We start from the raw sequence: 25,653 nt of genomic DNA on the forward strand, positions 1-25,653 counted from the left end.
ATTCTGTTATGTACTTCCTTCAAGGTATGATCAAATGCTACAGACGTTAATGGCTGTCTGTAAAGAACATGATAGTTTTTTATCTTTTTTATCTGGCTACAATCTCCCATCTGACATCGTAACTGCCCTCTCAGGTTTTCAACATCTGACTAGCGGAAGTCATGTTCTATGCAAATCACTATAAATAGTTTATTACTGAGATCAGTAGGCAAGTTCACAAGTGAAAGTCTTTAGAAGATATGATCACAATATGATGGACAGTCTATAAATCAGTTTGCATGACTCAACACAATTTCAGTTTGAATTGTACAAAAAATGAATTTGTTTTTCATGATATTAAATTCTGTAAAATTTCAAAATCACAAAAACACATTGTGTAATTGAAACATGTCTGTTTTCAGAAGTACTTTGGTGTAGACAAAAAAGTTTTGTATTTCTGTTCTTTGTGAAAGTGAACAGTGCTGACGAATATGAAGCGCTGAGTTTATATTTCTGATGAGTGGCAGATTTCTTTATCAGGCTATCTGGGCTAAGCTCTCCTCCAGTTGCACTGCACCTGCCCCCACTGGGGAAATGTGTGGGGTCGTGCAAGCCATGGCACGGGTGGCTCACTCCTTCCTGGGGGTGAGTCTGTTTGTACCGAGGGGGTCACTGTGAGTTGGAAGGGGAGGGGTATTGGGGCATGTGCCAGGACATACAGAGGGTCATGTCTACTGCTGAGTGTCTCATGTTTGCTTGGGGTGGGGTGTTGGAACTTGTCCTTGAGGGTCATAATGGTCTCCTTTTTTCCCCCAGGGGTGGCTCCAGCTCATCCCTGAGGGGAGGACCTGAGCTCAGTATGTGGATCATCATTCCTGGGATGACGCAAATTTTTAGCGGAAGCATATATGTAGAGACTCTTATGTACATTGTATCCCCTCAATACAAGGTTGCATAACTTGAACCATATCACATTTACCCATTTGTGTGATAAGCCCGTCTGGTAGACATGATACCCAAGCAATTATGTTGTACGCTCACCATATCATAAAATAATAATCATATTTCTCTACCTCCCATCCTCATGGAAATGCAGCAATCAACATGTTATTGACAGTTTCAGTCCACGTAAATTACTCCTTTTATCACTGAATCAACATCCATCAAAGATGTGGATTTATTTCACGTCAATATCATGTCAATGACACTTCAGTAAACTAATGTCTATTTCGCACCTGTCACCCAAAACGATTCCTGGAGATAAGTGATCACTTATCTGCAGAGAAAGAAACACAGCAAGGACATGTAAGTTCCCGAGTGTCTTTACGGGCCACCCACGTTGATATCAGCGCCCCTCAAAGATATGACTACTGACAACACTTATCATCAATTCCAACCAGGTAATGAATTTCATGGGTCCTGGCCTCTTGTTATAAAAAGATAGATAAGACGAAAAATGTATTTCAAAACATTACGATTTCTATTTGTATTGCGAAGTCTCCTCTCTGCTTGAATACATCAAGCTGCAATATTTTTGCTCTCTTTCTTATGTTAAGGGTGTCTATTTCCCTTGTGAATTGAGGTCTTTCATCGAGAAGGGGAAATCACGTAGCAATTTACATGACAAAAGGTTTAATCTGGTGTGGGAATTCATGTTTTTCTTTGATTTTCCGCATCTTAATTTAACATGTGTAATATAACGGCAACAACAGGCTGATCTGAGCCATAGAAAAGAGTTTATGAGCTGACCTAATATTTATGCATGCTTCCTATCTGAGGATGTTGTGACTTTGCATATGTGTTTAATGTGAAATACAAATCATAGAGTAAAGTTGTTTTTCACATTATGGAGTATGTATGTCCACAGTGTCTTACATTTTCACCATCCTGACTGAGTGTAAACAATTATTTAACCTCCATCTCTTTCGAAATAATGTGATATTAAAAATTCAGATCATAAGTAAATAACACTTTAGTTGATATATAAATCAAACTTGTTTTCCAAGTAAGGCAGAGCTATGTCTCATGGCCTGCCATTCGATCTGCTTCATGTTCCACCAGGGTTCAACATATGATGAAAGTAAAACGGGTGATGAATGATGGCTTGTTTCCGCCTGTGTTCATCCTGACCTCCTGGACTGCCCTATCACTCTGCACTAACAACCTCTGGTCATGTGAAGGGGCAGGGGGTGGGGAGGGGGGTCAGCCGGCTGGCCAGCATGGTGGTCCCCTAACTGGTCACTGCAAACCAACTGTGAAAGACCTGGACTCATCCATTGTGTAGACCCACAATCACCCGACAAGCCCCGGGCTGATCTATGACAATATTTGGACACTGGAATTTACCCTAACCAACCTTTCACTCAAGCCCCACCCTTGGGTAAAGAGTCTTTAGTTCTTATCACAAATTTGAGATGATATCAAAGTTACAAGATGTCCAACAAACGATCACCAACAAAACTTTTTTATCACAACATCTTCATTCCATATCCATTTGGAAATGTATCAAGACCACTGTGAAAAGTTATCAAAGTCCTAAATCATCTTTTAGCTTGTTATGAAATTATTAACAACAACAGCGATTGTTCGATGAGAGGGTTAAGAAATGGACCAAGTACTTTGTTGAACAAGTTGAGCAAATTATTCTTAATTGCATTATTCAAATCATGTTTAAGATGCCATACCCAAATGTAGTACATTAGGTAGAAGGGAAAAAAAAAAAAGTATTTTACAGGTATTTCACTCCTTACACTGATGTGAAGTGGAGTTCAGTCCTGTGTGTACGCTCTTTGTGCAATAAATTTGAGCTTATAATGAGCATAAGTAACTTTACCTACAAACTCGACATTAGATAGGCTGATACCCCACGTATGATAGTATGGATTCACCAACTAGTCTACAGCAAGGCCATTTGGTCAAGACCACCCAAGATGATCATGTCCACACACTTGCTATCCCTCTACTATAACAGTCTCATTAAACCATGCACATGGTTAAGCAACAGTCCTGTACAAACATGATAGCTACTCTTGATATATAACAATGTTCATTATTTGTTTGTATAAAAGAAAACCCCACAATCTGATTTCTTTCCCATGACACCAAGTTTTTGTTTGTAACAAATCATTCATTTATAGCAAATATCCTCATTTTAAAGCAATATGGAAATAATTTGCAAATTGACAGTTTCATTGATAGAAGAGAATGACACTGACATTCGGACAAAAATTTGAAATATATTTAGCATACAGAGGTTCCCCATGTCCATGTATGTTGGGGCCACATGTGAGGAATTAAGTCGCCATTTGCCACGAGGTGCTGCACTGAATGAAACCCAGAGAAAACAGTGGCGGAGAAACACATGGAACTCGTTACATAATTTGTATTGCATTTTTTTAAACCACAACGAGTGGGCTGTATGGACTGCCTAGGAAATCTGTACAAAAACTGTGTACAAATGGATTATTCCACTTCAGACAACTGTGGAGTTCTAACTACATTTCCTTGATGAATGCTGGCATGGGACAAATGGTCGATGTGGACTTCTCAATATCTTTATGTAAGAAATCAAGCCTGGGCCATAACTAGCCCCAACATTTCAAGTATTTTCATTTGACCTGCAAACGGAAAACAGACGAAAAACATTTTCTCCGATTCACAAACGAAACCCCCTGGCTCTCAAAAGGCAAGGCTGTTGCTATTTTCATCTGCAAAAATATTTCAGTGCCAAAATCCCCAGATTAAAATCACCTGTTTCTAAGTTGTCCGGTAGCTTACATTTGCTGCGGGATTGAGAAGAGAGAAAAGGAGAGAAACACGACATAGTTTTCCTCTTCAAATACACAAAACCATCTCGGAAACTGCAGTGTTTATGAGGCAAGTAAACTATGACAACAAACTCTCCTCCTGCCTGACAGTTCAATTCCGCTATCTGGTCCGATTCCACTTTTGGTGCCAACCCACTATACCTACGCCATGGGGAAGGTCAGTACCAAAACTACGACCACCCACAAATGTGGAATACAGAAGGTGCTTTGCTTTGCCAAGACAAAAGGTTTGGGTTTAGCATTTCTTTGATCATGTAGCTTGATTTTATGCCAAGCAAAAGCAGACCATTTAACCTTTCAAGGGCGCTTTGTACTAAATTATTTAATGTCTTCAGTAACAGTTTCAAAATAGTTATGGTTTAGACAAAAATTCATCTTAAGCACAAACTGGTGAGCATATTTTAGATATAAAGACAAAAAGAATTGAATGCTTACTTCTTAAAAATAGCTGGCAGGCCAAATTTACTTCAAATATATTGGTTCATACCTAAATTTCTATTTAATAAAAATTAATTCAAATCAATTTTAAAAGCTTTCTCTTATTCTTTAATCATAATAACCTGTACTCTGCCTTCAGTTTCCCTTAGAATCTGTAACTTCCTAACAGGTGACAGACGTATGAATCTGAGACCAATATATTCTCAATCTGGCTTGACCACATTCACACACCATCCTTTAGTCAATGGAAACTTAACACTTTGTGAACGTCCATTGAACCCCACCAATCAACACCACTGACAGAAACGTCCATTGTGCTCTGGCCAATAGCATAGGAGAAAAGGTATAATCAAAGTCTAGACCTCTTTTTATTGAGTTGATAATACAAAGGGCAGAGTTGGTATCTGAGGCGTTGGACCACCCACACTCATGATTGCCTTAGTGGTATGAGGTTTCACCTGGAACAGCAAGGGAGAGTCCAGATACCCTGCTTCAAGTCCAATCTCCCCCTTTCATCACTTACACAAAGTGGTCAGGCCTGTTACTGTGAATACCTAACAAAGGTGACTTGGAACAACATACATTCCACTAACTTGTTATTAAATGATTTGGACATATTTTCTCCACTGCCATCATGTTTTCAATACTTCTTATAACCATGTTCTAAAACAGAGGGGACATGGGTGGACTTCTTGTGTAAAGGTCTGAAATTTGCTACCAAGAGTTCTTTCCCTTATGTGTGGAAGAATCCTACAACAATAAGTCAAAATCTGTCTTGATAACAATGTTTGGATTGTTTGTACCTGTGCTTAAATATTTTAACAAAGCCAATACCACTAGTGCCCCAACCTCACTGATTGTTTTTCCTTTTTAAAATTAGTAAGATCTACAATACTTGAACAAAATAACAAGAGCTAAATTTCATTAAGAGAGATATAAACTTTCACCCTACATATCTGAAGCTTAAAATGTTGAGCTTTTAGTGTTCTCCAGCAATGCTGGGTTTAGCAAATAAAGGATGATAGAGTTAAAAATACATTTTCACATTTTAGAGAAGGCAGTCTGTCCGTGTTTTCAAGTGTAACATTTATATATATATCAAGTCTATTATAGAACCCCCTGTTGGGATGAGATAGCTCCTGCTAACATTAAAGTCGGTAATGCTTTAAACTCTATTTTCTTTACATAACATCCTGCAAAATCATCAAAGCCCCAAAAAACAAACCACAATCCATTAATTACGTCAAAATGACCTTCCTCATAACACAAGTAAAATATCAGAGATGGAGAGCAATTTCGCCTTCACTCAAGTTCCCTTGAGGTTCTGGTTGTTGCTTTTTCCAGATTTTGTACAGACACATATCTGAGATTTTGAATAACTGCTTGTGTTTTTTTTCATTGTTTTAATGGCCGAGTCTCAGCTTGAGAAACTGGTGGTTCCAGATTTTTCAAGCTCTCAATGAATATATGATACTTCATAGACATTTTCTAAATATATATCATTTTGATCCTTCGCATGTAACTGTTTTGTGGTGGAAAGTAGCACTGCTGTTGTTAGTGGTGATGAACATTGTAGGAATGTTTTCAAAGCATTGCTGTTGATAGCTGTAATGAACATTGTGTGAATTTTTTCAACACTTACCCTGTGTTGTAGGATGGATTCGGTCCCAAAATCTTTGCACCTTCCCAAAAACAGTCTAATGGTGTAATCACCACACAGGGTAAAAGATCTTCTAAAATCTGAAGAAAAGAACAGTTTTGATGAAAATATCTTTTAAATCACCACAGAATAAATAGCATCTAAACCTAAAAAGAAAAACTTGTTCATGAAAACTTAATATCTCAATCTAACTGAATGAAAATATGACAGTATTTCTTGAAAAATATATACTCACTAGATCAATAAATGCATTTTCAGTTCTTGGAAAGTCTGCAGCAAAACACAGATCTGAAAATTTCCATGTTCTGAAAAATAAAAACACAAAAACATTTGAATTGCTTCAAATACTTGAAACACAGTGTATGTCAGGAATCATACAAAACAACACAAAACCAACGATTAATGGATCGTTATAGTTATCATGACAACAGAAAAACATTCAATAAAATTTTCAAAATAATTCACAAGCACATCCACAGTTAAGAACCCTTGAGAACATAAAAGAAAGGCAATGCTACTTACAAGCCATCGACTTCAATCTCTATCTTCGTAGCTTCTAGCAAGGCGTCTAAATGTAATAATAAAGATTCCACATTCAACAGGTTTGTTGCTTTCTTGGGTGTCTGAATAACTAATTCACTTGTTGTTCCGGACCCAGCCCCCTTAATGTTCCGAGTGTATTCTAATTCCTTCCCTAACCTTCCATCCACTGAAAACAGAAGAACAGATATATTGATATTCATATCCATTTTGGCAACATTATTTACACTGACATTGATATTTATATTGACACTGACAATGACACTTGAATCAATATCAGTCTTGTACTGATCAGGTTGGAATTGGTCTTCTGAAACCCGAGCTTGTCGTAAGAGACAACAAACAGGATCAGGTGGTCAGACTCGCTGACTTTGTTGACACGTCATCGTATCCCACTTACGTAGATTGATGCTCATGCTGTTGATTACTGGATTTTCTGGTCCAGACTCTAGTATTTACTGCTGCCATATTGATACTACTGAGTGCAGCATTAGACAAGCAAAATCCTTTAGACTGATGTAAAAAACAGTATTGACTCAGTTACTGACATTAATAATGACACTGATATTGACATCATTCATATAAGATTGGTACTGACACCAGTATTTATATCAATACTGACACTGTATTACAAAAGGTGGTGAACTTGACATTATTATCAAAATAGAAATTGACATAAGTATTTCCAACAGTACTGACATCAACATCAATATTGACATTCATAGCGACATGCTGACACTGGCATCAGCATTGACATTCATATTGATATGTCGACATTGGCATCAGCATTGACATTCATATTGATATGTCGACATTGGCATCACTATTGACATTCATATTGACATGGTGACACTGGCATCACTATTGACATTCATATTGACATGTCGACACTGGCATCACTATTGACATTCATATTGACATGTCGACACTGGCATCACTATTGACATTCATATTGACATGTCGACACTGACAACAGTTATTGACATTCATATTGACATGTCGACACTGGCATCACTATTGACATTCATATTGACATGTCGACACTGACAACAGTTATTGACATTCATATTGACATGTCGACACTGGCAACAGTTATTGACATTCATATTGACATGTCGACACTGGCATCACTATTGACATTCATATTGACATGTCGACACTGGCATCACTATTGACATTCATATTGACATGTCGACACTGGCATCACTATTGACATTCATATTGACATGTCGACACTGGCATCACTATTGACATTCATATTGACATGTCGACACTGGCAACAGTTATTGACATTAATAATGACATGCATATTGACATAGTATTTATACTTGCATCAGTATTGACATTCACACTGACATGTGTTGACATCAGTATCATATGAACATATCAATACTGACAGTGTCTGCATCATCAGGTTTGATATTGATACAGACATAAACAGTCACAGATATAAGCATGTATTCAAGGATATTACTCACAGAAAATTTCATCAAAACTAGTCTTGCATAACACGATGGTTGCAATGGCAACCAGCCTGATTACTCTCATCAGGGAGTAGATATTAAGATAGGTCTGATGCAATGCAGTTTTGTTTTTATGTAGGAATGTTTCTATCAATGTGATAGCCAGAATGATATTTTCCTCCATTAAGCTACTGTAGATACTTCACAGCCTGGGTTACGACAGTGAAGTTTGATATTGATCTGCTTACATTACAGTACATGTTGGTATCACTGCTTCTGATGATGCAGACATTTAACCTCCAGTCAGTTACCATATTCTTATATGTACAGCTCAGGTGCTTTGTATGGCAGTGTGAAAATGCTTATTAAACCATAAACAATGATAACACTGTGATAATTGTTACCTAACAATTATATATCAGTTTACACTTCTGATTTCAATGCAAAAATCAGCAAGTAAGCTCATAAAATTTAACAACAGATTATTGCGAAAGGGTACTTGATGCAGGTATTATTGTATCTTATATTATTTAAAAATGACATATATTCCTTTATATAAACTTAACTGAAACACTGAGAATATTTACTTATTCTGATTCCTTATAACTGACGGTCACTTAGTCCTGTGTTGGTTCTTGTTTCTTGGCAGCAAGAATTTCGGAATCACATAGTCCTTCATGTCAAGCATTGATGAAACGTGAAAATAATGATATCCCCTAAACAATAATAGTAGAAACGATTCACAAACAAACACCGAGTTAATGAAAGCATCACTTTCCCCCAAAGACATGGCATGGAAAGTTAAGATGAATATTTGCCCAGTAATCGTCACAGGTGTGTGGATAGTTTAACTTGATGAAGTGGAGTATTTCTGCAGGTGGGATAACCAGACACAGCGTGATCCTTCTCGTCTATAGCCCTGAGAGTCTGGAATGGCAGCCTCGTTTCTCCTCACCCAATATCCCAGACTCAAAACATAACGCCGCGACTGGCATTTTCTGCAGAATGATTCCTCCACAACACCCTGCCACATCATCACGCAATAAACTTCATTCTTTCCCTCTCTTCACACGCAGAATTCGCCTTCCAAGTCACACTTTTTTAAGCACTCTCGTATTATCATTAAGCATGAAGGGGAATAATTCAAGTCAGAATGGTTCAGGATCGCTTTCCCCCTCCCCCACCAGCTCCCCCCTGACAAGATACGATGCCACGTCTTCTGGGTGGTCTCCCTTGTCATAACTGGCCCCATCCAGCAGATCGGCCCCAGAGATTGAAGTAGAGTTCCCCATGGTTAACTCCTTTGCTTGTTGGCCTATCCGAGAAAGTATCTCACACATGTGCAAGGTTTTACACCTCTTCTCAAAATAAGTTGTGTTGTCTTACTGTCTTCGTGAAAGTTATGTCATGCACAAATGGAAGTGTGTGAATACTTTTCCCAGATTCTGCAAACCCCATAACATTGCGGAATTAATGAAACTGTAGTTCGCTTGTCTAGCATTGTAAGTTGTGTTGGTTCTGTCTACCCATATATATCTAGCATGGTCATTGAAGGAACTTGAAATTTAATAATTTAAAAATGAAAACAACTCAGTATTGACTTATCTCTTCATTCAACTTTTTAATTTTTTCTAAAACAATATTTTTACAAATACAAATTGTGTACAAAGAAATGAGTTTATGAGTTGTTTTTAGGGTAAAAAATAAATCATGGCAAAATCAATTTGATTTGGTTTTACAAACTGAATCAAAGCATGCAAAATCATGTGCTGTGATAAACAAAACAAATCTTTACTTTTTACTCTCAACAATAATCCATAGCCATCTTTTTCAAAACCAAATCTTAAGATCTCCAGGGAAATGATAATGATCATAAGATTATTTTGATATTTTCAGGGATGGAAATTTTCCACAAATCTGCAGAATTCATTTGATGGCACTGGTGTCATTCATGATATATGTTATATTGTTTCAATCAACTTGACTCCAAAGATGCCAGTCCTATTTTCCTCTTTCTTCACTCATATCCATTCTCATCTGTGTGTTCTAATGAATGTGAGTGATGGAAGCTTCAGCGTAGATGGGCTTGATAATCACAATGGTGGTGCTGAATGAGCATATATTGACAACAGGTATCAGGGAAACCATGAAGTCCAACCACTGCTTATCATGATAATCATTAACATAGTGATAACCAAATCCACTCATAGCCACTGTATTGAAAATACATAATTTCCAAATTTCAGAGCAAATTCTGAATCAATCAAAAACGCTTGCAGGAGATGGTCAGTGAGTGAATGAGTGTTGTTTTATTTCGCTTTTAGCAATATTCCAGCAATACCACACCAGAAATGGTACCACTGTACCCATGTGGGGAATTGAATCTGGGCCTTCAGCATGACAAGCGAATGCTTTAACCCTGAGGCTACCTCTCACCACTGCAGAAGCTGGTCATGCAAGCCATGATAGGTCAGAGTGAAGGGTAAAACTGGTAATGTTCTCAGGACGAGAATTCTCTCATTATCATGGTGAAAGTGATAATATCATTGCACAGGAAGAGATGTTTGTGGGGAGGTTTGGTCACATTATCAGGGTGAGAATATTGGCACTGTGGGTCTCAGGGTGATTATATAATAAAGTTGAGTTGAGGGTAAAAATGGTCACATAGTGGGGTGAGAGTGGTCTTAGAGTGGTGAGGAGAGTGGTCACATTGATGGGGTGAAAATAGTCACATAGTGGGGTGAGAGTGTTCAAATTATCAGGGTAAGAGTGGTCACATTGTTGAGGTAAAAATGGTCACATAGTGGGGTGAGAGTGGTCTTATAGTGGTGAGGAGAGTGGTCACATTGTTGGGGTGAAAATAGTCACATAGTGGGGTGAGAGTGGTGACATTATCAGGGTAAGAGTGGTCACATTGTTGGGGTAAAAATGGTCACACAGCGGTGAGAGTGGTCACATACTGATAGTGGGGTGAGAGTGGTAACATAATGGGGTGAGAGTGGTCACATTGTTGGGGTGAGAGTGGTCACATACTGATAGTGGGGTGAGAGTGGTCACATACTGGGGTGAGAGTGGTCACACTGTTTGGGATCAGAGTGAGCCAACCGTGGGACTGTGAGACTAACACTGGGGTAAAAATGGTCACACAGTGGTGAGAGTGGTCACATACTGATAGTGGGGTGAGAGTGGTCACATAATGGGATGAGTTGTCATAATGAGTTGTCACACAGTGGGATGAGACATAGTGGGGTGAGAGTGGTCACACTGTTTGGGGTCAGAGTGAGCCAACTGTGGGACTGTGAGACTCACACTGTGGGTAGGGGCAGTCTGGTCACTGTTACTGACAGTGGCCACTAGTTCTCAGGCAGCTGCAAGTCGCTGACCAGAAAAACCCCATTAAGAAGTATGAGGCGAGACTAGGACCCACCACGAGCAGCTAGTAGCTTTGTACCCAGTCAACTTGACTCATTATGTTGAGGAATGCTGCAGGCTTCACCCCCTCCAACACACTAAAGAACATCATCCAGCGAGGTGGGGAGGGCACCTCTCGCTCTCCTCCAGAACTACTGCACGTTCATGCCACACAGAACACACAGCGCCCTGGTTTAGCCATTAGTGCTCCCAAGATTTCTCAAAGCTTGGCCAACTTTTCCCCCATGACTCCTGCATTGGTCCATTGATCTACTCCAGCCCAGGCGGTGGGATGGGGGAAGATCTTCCCTGAAAAATTTGGGTGTTCTTTTATAAAGCACATGTTGTGTTTTTATGCATTCTCTGTTCATCTTGCATATTGGGAGTATGTGGAATACGAGGTGGCTGTTCACACACTACAATGGCTGCCATGTGAGGTAGAAGAGCTGGAGTGAAGGCTGGGAGAGTAAACAGTGCCCTGTTTGAATGATATAACGAAGGGGGCTAGCATAGAGCACAGACATTGCATTCCTTACACTTGTAATTTGAGCTGGACTACCAGGCAGGGCTTGATAGAGGCCTGATTCAACAGTCTCAGTGTACCTGTCAGAGGAGGGGGTTAAATTATGGGGGGTCCATGGAAAAGGGTGGGTGTGGACTTGTCAGCAAAGGGGGTTACGGTCTGGGAGGTCGATGGGGTGGGCTGGGTGTTGACCACCAAGAGAACAGGGTTATGGTCTGTTGTCCAAGAGTGGGTGAATGTTGACTTGCCAGACAAGTGGGTTACGGTCTGTGGTCCTGGGGTAGGATGGGTGTTCATCTGAAGAGAAGGGGTTACAGGTCTGAGGGGGTTTCGGGGATCATTGAAGGTAGCTGTGTACATTTCGGAAATGTTACAACATGTCACTTTTGGTGTTACCACATGACAAGTTGTGGTGTCACCTCATGGTATCCTGTGGTGTTATCACACATCATCTCCTCACATTATAACATTGCATATTAAAATGCTATCACATGACCTAATGTAGCTGACCCAGTCGAGCTTCACACTGATTAGACACTGATTATTCAGTAGGTTAGATACTTATGACACGCTTCATCCAAAGGACAGTGCTGATATCATAATCATCAGCAGCAGTAGAATTACATCCTAAATTGCTTGCATAAGCAACAAGGTTAAAAAAATGTAAATGTCAAGTAAGGTCAGATCCTTGTTTTCCCTCTTCTGGTCAGATCATGATATATATGATATACAGGATATTTATATAGTGCACATATCCACGCACTAGTGCATGCTCAAGGTGCTGGTATTTTTCCCTCGATCACTGAATGTCAATCTCAGCAGAACATTGTATTTCAATCTCAACTCCCTGGGGAGTATACAACTCTTGCTGCGACTTGGCACACCGAGTTTATTGAGGTTCTCTCATCCTAACAAGATACCCATTCACAGCTGGGTGGACTGGGACACATAGTCACAGTACTTTGTCCAAGTTCACTGAATGTTGCTGTACCTGCAACTAGGTGTTTGCATGTATTCATGTGGCCACCATCTGGTCATCTACCAACGGATTTGTGAGTTCTTTTCAGTGCACAGAGTTGTGTACTGCACACTAGGGGTTGTGACAACACTGAAAGAGTCTGCACACAATGTTGACTCCAAGGTTCAAGGTTTTTACACCCGGTCACAGGTGGGCTCGATCCCGACACCTCAACCTCTCGCTGGATCACTTGCCTGGCACCTTACCCAGCTCGCCCATCACGCCCCTGTTTCCTCTGGGCAATACCCACTGACCACCATGTGGTCGGTCACCTGTGTGAGATCAGATGGTACCCATGGTAACTGCTCCCATGCTCATCACACAAATCCTTCCATTGTCCTCCAACTCATCTGCTAATCTGTTACACCAGACACCAACAGTGTTATGATCAAGGCAAGGTACACAACCACCACGTATTGACTAATCAAGCCTAAGTTATGTAATCCCTGTCTTCATCAGTGTACTACATCTTCACGTGCTAGAATGTTTAGTTTGCCCTACATTTCTGAAATGCCTGGAGAAATTAAATGTTAATTGGATAATGAATCCAGTGGCAATTTCACAAAAATAGAGCTGTTCTATATATCAAACCCAGATCAAACAGTCAATGTTTAACCGCTGTAGCAGAAAATGAAAGCTGAAAACAATACAGCAAGATCTGAAAATTAAACCCTTCCAGGGCCCCACCTCCCAAGAGCTCAAAACCTGTGGTTACCACATGAGCACCTTCTGTGCAGTGGGCTGGGGGTGGAAGGGTTGGGGGGGGGTAGGTTCCAACCAACGAGGCCCCGCAAAGGTCAGACTCAGTCTGCCAGTACTTAGCATCAGCAAGGAAAATTCCTCAACTGCTTAGGTCTTTTATGTACTTTCATTGGAAATGCCGGTCTAGCTTAAATAAAATTCAAATCCCAAGGATGTCAAACAGCAGTAATTTAAAAAAAAACAAAAAAAAACATGCTCAATTACTGTAAAAGAGGAAGTGTGCTCTGACTGATATTGAGTAGTGTATGTTACTGACAATTTGCCACTAGATGATAGTTTATGCACCACTACACATGCCAAGGAAATGTACCTGCATATGACAAGTCTAACTGTGTTTAGGCCTCTGCTCAGTTTCAGTCAAAAACTACAAAGGACATGCAACCTACAACTGTCATGTACCAGCCACTCATCAGGACATAGTTGATCATTGTTAGTCAATTCAAGGACAGAGAATGCAAATTTGTAGATTTTTATTGCACCGCCCGAGGTGAGATTTTTGACAACTGAATACGGTGACTTAGTGTCTCTGACTGCAGAGTTTCAACTGAGCTGATATTACACAAGACATCAACATCAAGACCTCGGTGGCTGAACCCTGGCCCTGGACACACAAACACTAGTCAGTTACATTTCAAATCCTGAAATTAACACAGTCCTGTCACAGCAAGTGTGGGCTAGAGGAGACCAGTTGTTGCAGTTAAAGGGATTCTTTCTTCACACATAGGTCAATTATTCCAGCTTGAAATGTCAATCAATTACATGGAAACTTCTTGACACCAATGTCTTATATTTCCAATGTCATCCCCTAAAAGAGATTTTGCAGTTGGAGGAAACAGTGACAAATATATTGAAAGTTTATCGATATGCTTTAACAGTAAAGTGAAACATGTTTATACATGGTGATATCTGCCCTGGTTGTAAATATATTGTGTCGATTGCTTGTGTTACATGCTATAGATAGCAATTCTGTAGTAACTGTGGACACATACACCTCAGTCTGTAGTAACTGCAGACACATGCACCTTGGTCTGTAGTAAATGTGAACACATGCATTTGGTCTGTTGTATCTGTTCTAAGTTCTGACTTGTCTGATCAATCTATCTTATATATTAAGATTGGGCTACTGTGGACACATACACCTCAGTGTGTAGTAACTGTGGACACATACACTTCAGTCTGTAGTAACTGTGGACACATACACCTCAGTAGTAACTGCAGACACATGCACCTCAGTCTGTATTAACTGTGGACACATATTTTTCAGTCTGTAGTAACTGTGGGCACACACCTATGTAGTAACTGTGGACATATACACTTCATTCTGTTGTAACTGCAGACACATGCACCTATGTCTGTATTAACTGTGGACACATATTTCTCAGTCTGTAGTAACTGTGGGCACACACCTATGTAGTAACTGTGGACATATACACTTCAGTCTGTAGTAACTGTGGACACATGCACCTCGGTGTGTAGTAACTGTGGACACATACACTTCAGTTGGTAGTAACTGTGGACACATACACCTCGGTCTGTAGTAACTGATTTACACATACACTTCGGTCTGTAGTAACTGTGGACACACACCTATGTAGTAACTGTGGACATATACACTTCAGTCTGTAGTAACTGTGGACACATGCACCTCGGTGTGTAGTAACTGTGGACACATACACTTCAGTTGGTAGTAACTGTGGACACATACACCTCAGTCTGTAGTAACTGCAGACACATGCACCTTGGTCTGTAGTAAATGTGAACACATGCATTTGGTCTGTAGTATCTGTTCTAAGTTCTGACTTGTCTGATCAATCTATCTTATATATTAAGATTGGGCTACTGTGGACACATACACCTAAGTCTGTAGTAACTGTGGACACATACACTTCAGTCTGTAGTAACTGTGGACACATACACCTCAGTAGTAACTGCAGACACATGCACCTCAGTCTGTATTAACTGTGGACACATATTTTTCAGTCTGTAGTAACTGTGGGCACACACCTATGTAGTAACTGTGGACATATACACTTCATTCTGTAGTAACTGCAGACACATGCACCTATGTCTGTATTAACTGTGGACACATATTTCTCAGTCTGTAGTAACTGTGGGCACACACCTATGTAGTAACTGTGGACATATACACTTCAGTCTGTAGTAACTGTGGACACATGCACCTCGGTGTGTAGTAACTGTGGACACATACACTTCAGTTGGTAGTAACTGTGGACACATACACCTCGGTCTGTAGTAACTGATTTACACATACACTTCGGTCTGTAGTAACTGTGGACATATACACCTTGGTATGTAGTAAATGTGGACACATGCACCTTGGTCTGTAGTAAATGTGAACACATGCACCTTGGTCTGTAGTAAATGTGGACACATGCGCTTGGTCTGTAGTAAATGTGAACACATGCGCTTGGTCTGTTCTAAGTTCTGACTTGTCTGATCAATCTATCTTATATATTAAGAATGGGCTACATAAGAATAGAACTGGGTTGTCTGGCAAGATGAAGCAGCACTCAACTACTCTGCTACCCCAGGACTATCTGCTTGTCTGGTGCACCTTACACCCTACAAGCTACACCCTGGAGCTTCACTGTTGACAGCTACAATAGTACAAGACATATTCAAAGCATGTTACTCTGAGGTTAGGACTTAACTCAATAAAACGAACTATGCAGAGAAACCATGACGATTGTGCATATAAGGAGTTTTGTCGTTCAGTCACCCTTCAATGTCTAATCATGTTCCTTCCTCTCTGATCTAACAATGCCACACACAAGCCTCAACCACATGGATGACCCTTCCCTATCAGAAGGGATAGAATATTGGCACTCGAAATTGTGAACTTCACCGGAAACGACAAAGGTATATTTTATGTATGTACACTAATAAATAGCCTCTCATACACACGTATTGAAGCAAGGTGACAGCGTACATGTCCACATAGTATAGAGTCCCATTGTAGTATACCTTAGTCTGACAACTCGTCTATGTCATATACAGGTGATCTGACCCTGTCCGTTACTCCCACATTGACATATATGTGAAATTAACACACTCACAATACAATGGAACAACCTTCAATGAGATAGTGCTTGTTTAGATATTCTGTTCTTGTCAAGTATCTCATTTCTTGATATCTTAATGAACTGAACAATAGTTTAAAAACAATTTTGATTTGAGTTATGATAATTTCTTTGACTAAAATCTTTTTTTCAATGAAAAAAATTCTCATACCATAATTGACACAATACACAGTCCTATGACACGTCTGTTTAATGTAAATAACCCCCATTGACAATTAATGTACACAGATGTCTTGATCAAAAACAAAAAATATGAAAAGAAAAATATACAGAAAAATACCTTCCATTCCCTACATTTTTATAAAAACTGACTACTTTGCAGGTTCAATACTTCTGATTTAGACAGGGTACCTATTTATTCTGGGTGATCACAACAGACCAAATGTGGGCAGCATGGCCAAAATGGGTGGCAACTTTTGACCTCACACACCGATCTGGCAAGCTCACAGAACAACATCTCCTGATACAGCCACCTTCCAACACAAGGTACACAAACCTGCATTGCATGAAAGAATTAAAGAAAAAGATACACAATGAAACAATTTTTGACAGCTTAATGTTTCATGCAACACAGAAAAACACTTATGTGTATATAATTTTAAATTATAAAAATCAAACCCCCAGAAAATAACAACATGATAACAACAATAACAGCGAATGCTTGTTTAGTATCTTTGCTACTGCTGTGGCATTCCTGACACGTTCGAAAAAACACAATTCTCCTTCCCCACTGCATATAAAATAAGAGTGTAATTCATGTTACAATAATTTCTTGGCAGCGTCTTAATATATTAAGCTCCATAGCATCACCACAGATTCAAAATTGGCTAAAAATCTCAAACAATCGCACCCCTTGATGTGCAGTGCTTTACTGGAGTCACGGCTGGTTTGTCTATCATTGGTTACTCCAGGGCTCTGGGGCAGACCCTAGCACAAAGCATGTGGGTGGTTTTGGCACTCTGCCATATTATGAAGGTAGGGGGAAATTGTCCCCCAAATCATCCTTGAACAGTGCTGGTGGGGTGAAGGTGATGAACATACTGCTTAAAAACTATGTATATAAAGTAGGGCAGTCAGTAAATAGCTTGTTTGTGTGTCGGTGTTTCATGGCAATTTTGTCATTTTGTAAATAAATTCATCAAAAATGGATTAAAATGATTGATGAAGATACTGTTAATGTTATAGACAAAGCTTTGAAAATACTTTCATATGAGTTCCCACTTCATTTACTTTTTCTCCTTCTTTAAGAAAAAAGTTATTTAAGTTACCTAACTCCTTTATGGAATTCTGGTTCAAAAGTGAACTTAATATACATGTAAGATTAGGTGATGAAACTATGCAAGAAAGTCTTCCCAAAGCATTGCGTCTCTCACAAAGACTATGATTTGGGGCCGAACTTACAGTTTCATCTAAAAAATCACCTAAAAGAAATATTGCTCCTATTTTCCCGTTAAAAATGGGTTTAGTATGGCACAGAAGGCAGCAGATCAGATAGGGTACACAATGAACCCATCTAAATAGCGATGTCTCGATTCAGACAAAATCTATTTTTTATCAGATGTGTGCAAAGTATCAAAACACTTTCCTCTCCTGAAAAGAGTAATTCAAAATTTGACATGTGAAGTAGGGGGGCTGGGTCTTTTATTGGGGGGCCTATTCTACAAAACCATACACAGCTATTCAAACTTAGTTCAGAGTGTAATGGCAAAGACCTCTGAATAGAGAAAGTGATAGCAGTGTGGGAGAGAGCCTTGAGCCCAGAGCAAAGGCTATTTTACAATTTCAATGTTCTAAATGACAAATAAATCTTTTTTAACTTCAGAGTTATAAGGAAGAGCAAAGTGAACAAGTTTTTTAAAGCTTCAAAATAATAGGGGCATACTCAACTCAAAAACTTTTCAAACTAGATGTTCATTTTGAAGCCCCCAAAATTCATTCATGCACATGGCACTTAACAAACATTTGTATGTGAAACATGAACTTTAGCGAAAACTTAGCCCTGAAATGTCAGTTGGTCAAAAGTTGTTTAATCACTACCATCTATGACACAAACTCACTTGCATAAGTACGCTAAATTTCAGAACTTACAATACATCAATCGGCGTTCCAGTTTACAGTTTTGAATGTCACCACTTCCTGTTGTACCGACAGAATCCAAAGTCAATGGAGGCCAAGGAATAGATCTCAGAATACAGGGCCATCATCACTGGGCGGGTCTACCACAGGAGACGAAAACAAAAGGTTACCTCTCTACAATGTGTTCCAACTTCTGCTCAATGCACATGAACACCCAGATAGGATTGGATTTCAAAAACTTCCATGCCCTCTCTGACAACGCCTCAAAGAAACTGGTTGTCATTTTGTTAAAAAACATGAATGTTTTGTCTTTGGTGGAACTCTTACGTCATCTCCACATGTTTCCCAAAACAGGAACTTAAAATTGAAAACACAACATTTGAACTGAAGTGAAAACATTGCCCCTGACAGCACAATGCATACAAATCAGAGTAAAAAAGATGGTTCTGAAATTAACATTTAAAATGTAAATTAATAAACAGTGATTCTAGGCTAGAGTTTATTCTGTCGTAATTTATCAAACAATAAAACAGTAATTTTGTAATCCAACCATGCTAAATATAGCCTCAGCAAGACATACATGTTCGAGTAATCCATGACCAAGGTGATCCATTGAGTGGGCTCCAGTGCACCTCATCCATCACGGTGGTCTAACTAGCACATTCACGCTAGGCAAACCCCCAGTCTCTTACATTAAAGAAACAAATATAGAAAGTATTCCAACCCCTGGTTCATTTTCATCATCAGGAGGTGAGGAAGTTTGTCTCGCAAGAACAAAAATTGTTCTGCTTGAAGCTTGAAACATACACTGAAATACTTTCCGTAACACTGGTTCAACCTGCTCACAACTGTGCCAGTTATATGTGGCCATTTGGATAATTTTGTTTGAAGACAGACTGCCGATTATAGTGAAGTCAAATGTTTAAGAAACATGCTCATTCGTTGTTTTCAACAATCCTGTTTATCATGGCTGGATATTTAATACCTGTATACATGTAGAAGATGTTGTTATTGCAGTGAAACAGGTTTATAGTCATCAACAGTTAACAGGACTCACATTTCCAACATTTGACAAATGTTCTCTGAACACACACGCTCACTTCTTCATGTGTGCTTGCACTGCTATGTAATGAGAACGTAAGCCAGCACACTATTTCCTAATTGTACATGTAACTATTCGACACAAGAGAAGTTATTTTTTAAATACAAACCTAAGTTCCTTTTCTATTTCAGTATTAAAGTAACTTATGAAAATATGTTTGGTTCACTTCCAACTTAGCCCTGCATGTTTCAGAACCAGTTATCTTCAGTGGAAGTTTCCCTTCTGTTTGCAACATTGTACAAGTGTACCCAGGACTGGCTGTTCTATGAAGCAGAGTATGGGAAACAAAAAATGTGTTGGCATTTGTATCTTAGGTAAGTAAACATTTCTATCTAAAATCATGGCATATCTGTCCCTCAGTCAAACTCTAAAGGTATACACAAATTGAGAGACAAATGTATTGGTTATAGCACTTCATGGGAGTCGACGGAAAGTGTCTTTGTATCCATTCATCCAGCTTCCCCAAGTCTTCTGAATGCCACCATGTTGTGAGAGGCTGGTACAAGCCCTGCCCCGTCAGAAACATGAGTGTCCCTGGAGAAGTAATCATGCACATTTTTTATGCCTGTTTTATGGTACACTAACCCTGTCTGCTCCAGTACCTAGTATTTGGGTTGGAAGCAAGTTAGGACACCAGCTTTGACAAAGGACTTCCCACGGAACATGCAAGCAGCCGGATTCTGGGACACCACAGGCAAACAGAAGTGTTTCCTAGCTCTTGTAGCTATAATACTGCAAGAACAAACAATGCACTTTACACACCTGACCCACAGGATTCAAACCCAGTACTACTGCTCAACAAACACTTACACCACTATGCTACCATGTGAAGACTATACCCTGGACACTATGGCCACATCAACATGTCATATGTATGTTTTCGAGAACAGCAAAAGTTCCCATCTTTTCATAAAATGATGTATGTGTACTATATCAAAACTCATCTTTAATGTCACAACTTGCTATTTCACTTTGATTGTGTATCTGCAATGTATTTTTATGTTCAACCCATTACAAGATTTGCAGATGCTGCTGTAAAGTTGAAGGAAGCATTTCCCTGCTGTAGCACACAAAGACAAAAACAGCTCTCCAAGGTAACTTGCGAACATTCTCTAACAGCAGAGTGATGAATGAATTTGTGGAGTACCGCTGAACGAAACCTTCCCTGTCAGTGGCTGCAAATTCATCTCACATTAACCTTCATGTGAGTGTGTAACCAGGGCATTCCTGTGCCATACTAAACACCATCACTAGTCCTGGTGTGAGTGTGTGTTCCCAAGGCATTCCTGTGCCATATTAAACACCATCATTAGTCCTGGTGTGAGTGTGTGTTCCCAAGGCATTCCTGTACCATACTAAACACCACCGTTCGTCCTGATATAAGTGTGTTCCCAAGGCATTCCTGTGTCATATCAAACACCACTGTCAGTACTGGTGTGAGTGTGTGTTCCCAGGGCATAACTGTGTTATACCAAATACCACAGTTATCAAACAGGACAAGGGGAATTTGAGCGATTTGCATGATACCCATGTAGATAAATACTGCCACTTCACGTGAAGTACCAACTGTTAGAATTTCAGAAGTATATTAAAGATACTAAAAAACTTGTAGTGGAAATGTTTACTGCATCATCACAACAATAATGGGTTTTTTTTCATGAATACTTGACGTAACTTTGTTGGTTTAAATCAAAACAGTTCACTACAAACAACGAACTCAGTCACAATTGCTACTCATTTTGCTAGATTAATTATAGATTCTGGACTAAGGTGATGGGGACACGTTTCTCAGAAATGGAGATTGATGCTGGCTATTTCAGTCTAGTTGGTCAAACTGAACAGTTGGTAAAACTAAAACTCCCAAACCTAATTAAGCTCATTCCACTTGTTCTCAATTTCAACTTAAGTCCAGACACTGCACAGCCGAAATTCAATTTCTTTCATGCAAAAATCCATTATTTTGTGTTCTTTTCTTTTCGTCTGTTGCATCCACCTGAAATTGGTCCTTCCCCGGTCCAAACAACCTCAATTATGAGATAGGATTGCATGGTAGCCATGTCAAATGGGGCTGTTTTCTGTGTTCGATAGTTCACACGATTGATGTTCTTCAAAGCAGTGCGCACTCTGTCTGTTTTGACAATTAGCTCAAGGTCTGGTCTTTTGAGCACCTTTTTCAATCACCATTAGTACACCATATAATCAGACAATCTGAAGGGATCTGTTTTCACTTTATTGCAGGAAGGGAAAGCTGAAATCGAGCCAGCCATCTGTCAGTTAGTGTGGATGGTTTGAATGCTTTACACTGTCAATAAAGAGTCAGGTCTATTGTCCATGTCAGTGTTTCACATCTTGTTGGGAAAATAAAAAAAGGGACTACCAGGCCTTTCAAGTTTGGCTTTGGCCACCCAAGATGCTGAGCTCAGTTTTTAAATTCTCTTGAAAAATTCATGTTTATACTTCCCTTAACTTCATCAAATAATCATACGGTGAATCAACATACTTATCATGTGGAATTATTGCCAGACATCCCACTTTACATTATCCAAGTCAACACAAAACACATAAACTTCTCAGTCATGCTGATGGGCTTTGTTTTGACTATTTATCGAAAATAACTGCCATCAGCAAGCAATTTGCACTTGACAATGGAAATAAGTAGAAATCCCTTTCTTCACGCTATAGTAATGATTGTTAGGCCAAACAATGGAGGCATGGCATCAATTTTGTAAATTAAAGTCCAGTTTGTGTCCCCACACCCAAAATGTGATTACACATGGGACAGCCCCTACTAGGCAGATCAGTTACCCTCATGCTGCATACAACAGGCTAATGGCCACGCTTTTGCTTAATGGAAACTTGTACTGTAGACGAACTGTGGGTGCAGGGTTGGGGAAAAGTAAAGGTAGCTAGGGCAGGGTTTGGTAGAAGAGGGGTAAGCACAGGTAGGCTGAGCTGGGATGGTGATGCCTGAACACAGGTAGACTGGTGGTACAAAGCCTGACTATGTGACAGGAAGGTAGACATGGTAGAACAATTGTGCACTGAGTGGTACAAAGCCTGACTATGTGACAGGAAGGTGGACATGGTAGAACAATTGTGCACAGAGTGGTACAAAGCCTGACTATGTGACAGGAAGGTGGACATGGTAGAACAAATATGGACAAAGTGGTACAAAGCCTGACTATGTGACAGGAAGGTGGACATGGTAGAACAAATGTGGACAGAGTGGTACAAAGCCTGACTATGTGACAGGAAGGTGGACATGGTAGAACAAATGTGGACAGAGTGGTACAAAGCCTGACTATGTGACAGGAAGGTGGACATGGTAGAACAAATGTGGACAGAGTGGTACAAAGCCTGACTATGTGACAGGAAGGTGGACATGGTAGAACAAATGTGGACAGAGTGGTACAAAGCCTGACTATGTGACAGGAAGGTGGACATGGTAGAACAAATGTGGACAGAGTGGTACAAAGCCTGACTATGTGACAGGAAGGTGGACATGGTAGAACAAATATGGACATAGTGGTACAAAGCCTGACTATGTGTCAGGAAGGTGGACATGGTAGAACAAATATGAACAGAGTGGTACAAAGCCTGACTATGTGACAGGAAGGTGGACATGGTAGAACAAACACAGACTGGTAATGTCCCACTGGAATCATGGCTGTTTCATCCAACATTCTTGGTCATGGTAGCAGCTTAGAAAGTACAGACATACACACACCAGATATCACTCTCACTAAGCTCATCTGCGAGTTAGTCCAGTACCACCACAAGGCTGAAAATGGAGCTTGAAGCGTGTTTATGTTATAAAAGCTCTTGGATAGGACTCTTCCCCATACAGCCTGTCTGCTGCCATGTACTCCTACATTTGATGCTCATGATAGGTTTATGTGTTATCTGTTAGCCACAAGCATCCTGCCACAGGCACCTCCATTCTCTGCACCATCTCCACTCTGCTGCTTCAGGCACACTACATTATCAAGGTTCACTCTGTAGTATTTATGTGAGTGAGTTTAGTTTCACGCCGCACTCAGCAATATTCCAGCTATATGGTGGCGGCCTGTAAATAATTGAGACTGGACCAGACAATTCAGTGAACAACAACATGAGCACCGATCTGTGCTATTGGGAACCGATGACATGTGTCAACCAAGTCAGCGAGTCTGACCACCCGATCCTGTTAGTCGCCCGTTACCACAAGCATAGTTGCCTTTTATGGCAAGCATGGGTTGCTGAAGGTCTATTCTACCCTGAGACCTTCACAGGTCTCTGTAGTATTTACATTAAACATGCCACATGTGAAGAAGATGCAAAACTGGAGACAGCACTTTAAATATTCTTGATTCAACCCACCTGAAGTTCATCTTGATAAACCAAATTTCAGCCTTGGTATTGGCAGTTGAATAAATTTCAATACTCCAATTCCTACAGTGGAGACATTTTTCAAGAGTTTTAGATAGTTGCAGTTTAATTACAAAAATGACTCACTTTCAATTCATACCAAAACTCTAAATGTCAAACTATTTTGCTTGACTGAACAGCTGATTGGCAAATCACTGATGCATAGTTCAAAAACTTTTTCACACAAGTGGCCCATCTAGTCAGGTAAACATGTGACAAACTAAGCAGATGAAGACCACAACCACTTCCATTTGGATACACCGTTCATGGAATCACAGGCATCATTGTCTTCCTCCGCTCTAGTGTTCCCACATTCACTTGGATCAAGACCTATCACTTGAACCATCTCCGATTCAGTGTCTGATAGGGGTGTATTTTATTGACATTCCTTGAAGGCAGCTTGAAACCCTAGTATATGATGTCAGTACATGGAGGTCCAACAGGTGAAAGCCTGCCTGTCTGCCTGCCCAGTGTTTCTGGTTTCATCGGAGAAAGAATAGGACCCAAACTAGCTCCCAGGTATCACCCAGTCTGAAAGGGCTGGGCAGTGTTAAACAAACATACAAGCACTAACCCTCACTCCGAGTGTTCAGAGGAGGCTTACCATCTCAATACCTGATGTTTGCGTTTTGTTCTTGTGCAAGCTACTTTAATAATTGTGACCGTGGGCAGGATGTGTTATCAGCCTGGGGTGGGGGAAGCAAGACATCACCTGGTCAAGCCTGTTGTCTCAACTTGGAATTCTCATGGACTGTGACAAAAGATGATAATCCTCTCATCACACAACCATCCAACAAAATGTCTCTCTTGTCACTATAAAAAAGTGTTCCCAGGGCCAAATCATGAGTATACTAGTTGTTCAATCTTTTCAAAACAATAGGTCCTGCCATACCTATTCACTGTGCTCAAGTTGTCTTGCTCAAAAAAGTCAAAGTTTGATAACAAATACAAGCCAGCTCCTCGGGTTGTTTAGGACTGATATCTTGGACTTGTCTGATTATTCCAATCAGACTGTAATCAAGAGAACCCTAAAACATGTTCAAGTTATACAAACACAACTATTTCATTAGTAACCTCCCCTCAAGCAAGCTTGCTGATCAGATTATATGGCATTTTAGCATAAGAATACCAATTTATACATAAACTTGGAGAGTGAAACCTCTAGGGCGACTCGCCCCTCTGGGTCAGGCACTGAATGGATGCAGGGGCTCTGTATGGGGTAGTTCAAGTTCAGTTCCTGGGACCACCCACATGTCATAATCATAATGTGTATCACTGCACGGAGCCAACAAAGAGAACTGGATCTAGCTTGTGGTTTAGAATGAGCTGTCAAGCAAACAGGTCCA

The 25,653-nt window shown here is 40.0% G+C and overlaps 1 protein-coding gene across 3 annotated transcripts in view; it reads right to left on the reverse strand.

Annotated features, from left to right (window-relative positions):
- Positions 1 to 25,653, reverse strand: part of LOC137290781 (protein patched homolog 1-like) — a 60,933-nt gene that overhangs the window by 30,355 nt on the left and 4,925 nt on the right. For all 3 annotated transcript variants that reach the window (XM_067821902.1, XM_067821901.1, XM_067821903.1), the window contains exons 4-6: positions 6,427 to 6,613; positions 6,140 to 6,209; positions 5,887 to 5,984 (exon numbers count right to left, since the gene is read on the reverse strand). In XM_067821902.1, coding sequence (XP_067678003.1) covers positions 5,887 to 5,984; positions 6,140 to 6,209; positions 6,427 to 6,613 — 355 coding nt within the window. The remainder of the gene's footprint in view (positions 1 to 5,886; positions 5,985 to 6,139; positions 6,210 to 6,426; positions 6,614 to 25,653) is intronic.

The sequence above is a fragment of the Haliotis asinina genome, chromosome 7, assembly GCF_037392515.1.
Source record: "Haliotis asinina isolate JCU_RB_2024 chromosome 7, JCU_Hal_asi_v2, whole genome shotgun sequence".
In the NCBI taxonomy this organism is placed as follows: domain Eukaryota; kingdom Metazoa; phylum Mollusca; class Gastropoda; order Lepetellida; family Haliotidae; genus Haliotis; species Haliotis asinina.